The 2876-nt window shown below is 24.8% G+C and overlaps 1 protein-coding gene across 2 annotated transcripts in view; it reads right to left on the reverse strand.

Moving 5' to 3' along the window:
• The window catches only part of LOC126908522 (uncharacterized), an 8091-nt gene extending 6044 nt beyond the window's left edge, over nt 1-2047 (reverse strand). Inside the window, exons 1-2 of one of the 2 annotated variants that reach the window (XM_050690682.1) lie at nt 1742-2047; nt 1166-1670 (exon numbers count right to left, since the gene is read on the reverse strand). In XM_050690682.1, the coding sequence (XP_050546639.1) occupies nt 1166-1599 (434 nt within the window). In that variant the 5' untranslated portion in view covers nt 1600-1670; nt 1742-2047. Of the gene's footprint in view, nt 1-1165 lie in introns of both variants that reach the window. The other variant, XM_050690681.1, reaches the window with a different exon arrangement.
• Nucleotides 2048-2876: the final 829 nt, after the last annotated feature.

Here is a 2876-nt window from a genome sequence, read left to right on the forward strand (position 1 = left end):
AAAAAAAAAACACATCATAGTAAAATTAATACCTTCTCCGCTTCGCATCGAAGCTAAAAAAAAAAACACTTCATAGTAAAACCAATACCTTCTTAGCTACGCACCGAAGCTAAAATAAATTAAAAACAGAAAAGGCTCAACACATTACATTGAATAAAAACAATGTGATACCCAGTCCCGGATGGGACTCATTCGAATATGGGGATCTCGGCCCCAGAAAATGGCAGACGTCTTATAAAAATTACTACATGATTTAACAAACGACACACACGAAAAAAATTAATGTTGGCTGTATGCACACAGCAACAAAATACCACAACGGTGGTTCAAAGGGAAGAGAGTCAATTTTTCTTACACACCGGGCGAGACATAACGACGACGACGATTACGTTTGGGAGAGGGTATCATCTTAACAATTTACAAAATATAAAAAAGATAAAATTATGAACAATATTAAAATTATACAGGTATTTTCAGTGGTGGCCAGTGTATGTGTCATAGAGGGAACGATTATTAAACTGATAAAGAATATTGTGTGTATAGCGTTCACCTTGACAGCAACAGTACAGTTTTCTGATTACATGGCTGGATATAACGTATGCGCGCCCATTAGCAAAGCAAAACAGTAAATCTATTTGTACCATAAAAATTCACATTTTGTCACGTTACAACTATTTATTATTTCAAATGTACTTATAACTTATATATACTTTAACCTATCTACAATATCCCATTCTTGTGCTTTTCTTTATTATTTTTTCAAAATAGACAACTCATTTGAATAGATCTAATAAAACATTAATTTCAAAGGAATAAAAGTACTATTTGAATCGTACTTTATTCTTGTTTTTAAATTTTAAAGAATAAATTGAATATATTATAGTTTACTTAGATACGCTTGAATTAAATTATTAAGACACATCTTTGTATATTTATGTCAATTATATAACAGGTAATGGATTTCATTGCATTGGATTGTAATTTGGAGAACTTAGTAAAATTAATAAATATAAAATTTATTTTTTTACATCGTTAAAAAAATAGAATTAACTCTTATGCCTTTTTACATAAAAAGTTGTGATATGTTTCATATTTGAAATTATAACACTAATAAAAAATTCATTCGTATTTAATTTTAAGTTATTTAAAGTTAGGTCATACTTACTTATTATTTGTTGGATTTATCAACTGAATAAATCCAAGATCTTCGTAATTAATTTTAATTGTTTCAGTGTAAAATGAATTCATCTTATTACACATGAATTGTATAAAATCCGGGAAATCTCTGCTGTGTGTCAAATATTCTGTTTCACATTTAGTTTTGAGATCAATTTTCTCACCAGTATTTATAATAGATTTATTTTTCTCGAAGCAGTTATTTGCAATTTTAGATACATCACTAATGAATTCTTTAGTTTCTATAAATACTTGATGATCAACATGATGATACTCGGATTGGATTTTTTTAAAATATATATGGTTTTTTATTTCATAAATGTAATCAACTATTGTGTACGGGTTAGTTTCTAACTCGGGATAGACAAGTTTAAAGTCAATATAACTTAAAAATGTCATAGCATTGTATATATTATCAAACATTGTCAATGAATTGTTTATTACTTTTACTAGTAATATTGTACAATTTTTAAAGTTTTCCAATACATTAGCGTCTAAAAAGTGTACACATATATCAACAACAATATTTAATAATTCTACAAATGTTGAAAGTACTTCGCTATACCTGTAGTTTAAAATATCAATAATATTATAGAAAACACTTAGCAAATTTTTGTCGTTGAGTTTTTGCGCTACTAAATCTTGGACACTTAAAATTCCAATGGAATCAAGTTTTAAGTGTAAGTTCCCCATAGATTTCCATCCATTTTGAATACACAAATGATCACCTATTTCAATTAAATAATTTAAGTATGATGTTTCTTCAATTTCACATTCTACATTGGCGATATTGTAATAAATTATAGTCAATTTTAAAACAAATAGTTTAAGATTCATATCAATAAATTTATACAATTAGTGATACTATGCTATGAAATGAATTAATATAAAATTTTTTTTTATTATTTATTGTAATATTCATACCTAAAAATACCGTGTCTATATTAAGATGTGTATTAACAAAAATGTAATTTATTAAGCGTCAATATGCAATTATTAATTATTTAATATGCGTAAGACTAACATTACGAATAAAATTTTTAAATAATTTTTTCTTTTAGTAATTTTTAAAAACATTATTTCGATATTGTGTTCAAAACGCTCTAGAATTACAAAATACAAAAATATAAAAATTCGTATAGAGTTTTATCATAATTACTAATAATATATCAGATTACGCTGTAATCAATCTATCTTAATTGTTTAATTTAGGTTAAAAAAATAAAAAAATAGGCAAATCATAGACTAAAAATTGATTAATTTAAAAAAATTGTATTATTAAATTTTAATACTATTTAATAAAAAATATTTTTTTAATTTTAAACACTTAAGATGCAGTATATTTTCGTATCACATTTAATTGATACACAATAATTTATAAGATCTTATTTAAAAAATTTTCAAATTTTTTTCCAAAGAATAAAATTTAATTTTTTTCAAGATTATTTTTTGTGCGCTAACTATTGTATTTTTCAAAAAATAATAATTTATATATTTTATCTAATAATAAATATTGTATTTTTAAAAATGATTTTCAAGTTTCATTTATTTCTTGATTTGTTAGTTATTAGTTAATCTTTAATTATTCTCTTATACCTTGTAACGTCACAAATTCGAAGGTGGACCGTTTATGATTTTTTGTTATGTCTACTTATTTATTTTATCGCGCGAAAGAACCTTTTTCTGACACAGCGGTGTCA

This window comes from Daktulosphaira vitifoliae, unplaced genomic scaffold, assembly GCF_025091365.1.
Source record: "Daktulosphaira vitifoliae isolate Bord-2020 unplaced genomic scaffold, ASM2509136v1 Scaffold_5, whole genome shotgun sequence".
Lineage (NCBI taxonomy): Eukaryota > Metazoa > Arthropoda > Insecta > Hemiptera > Phylloxeridae > Daktulosphaira > Daktulosphaira vitifoliae.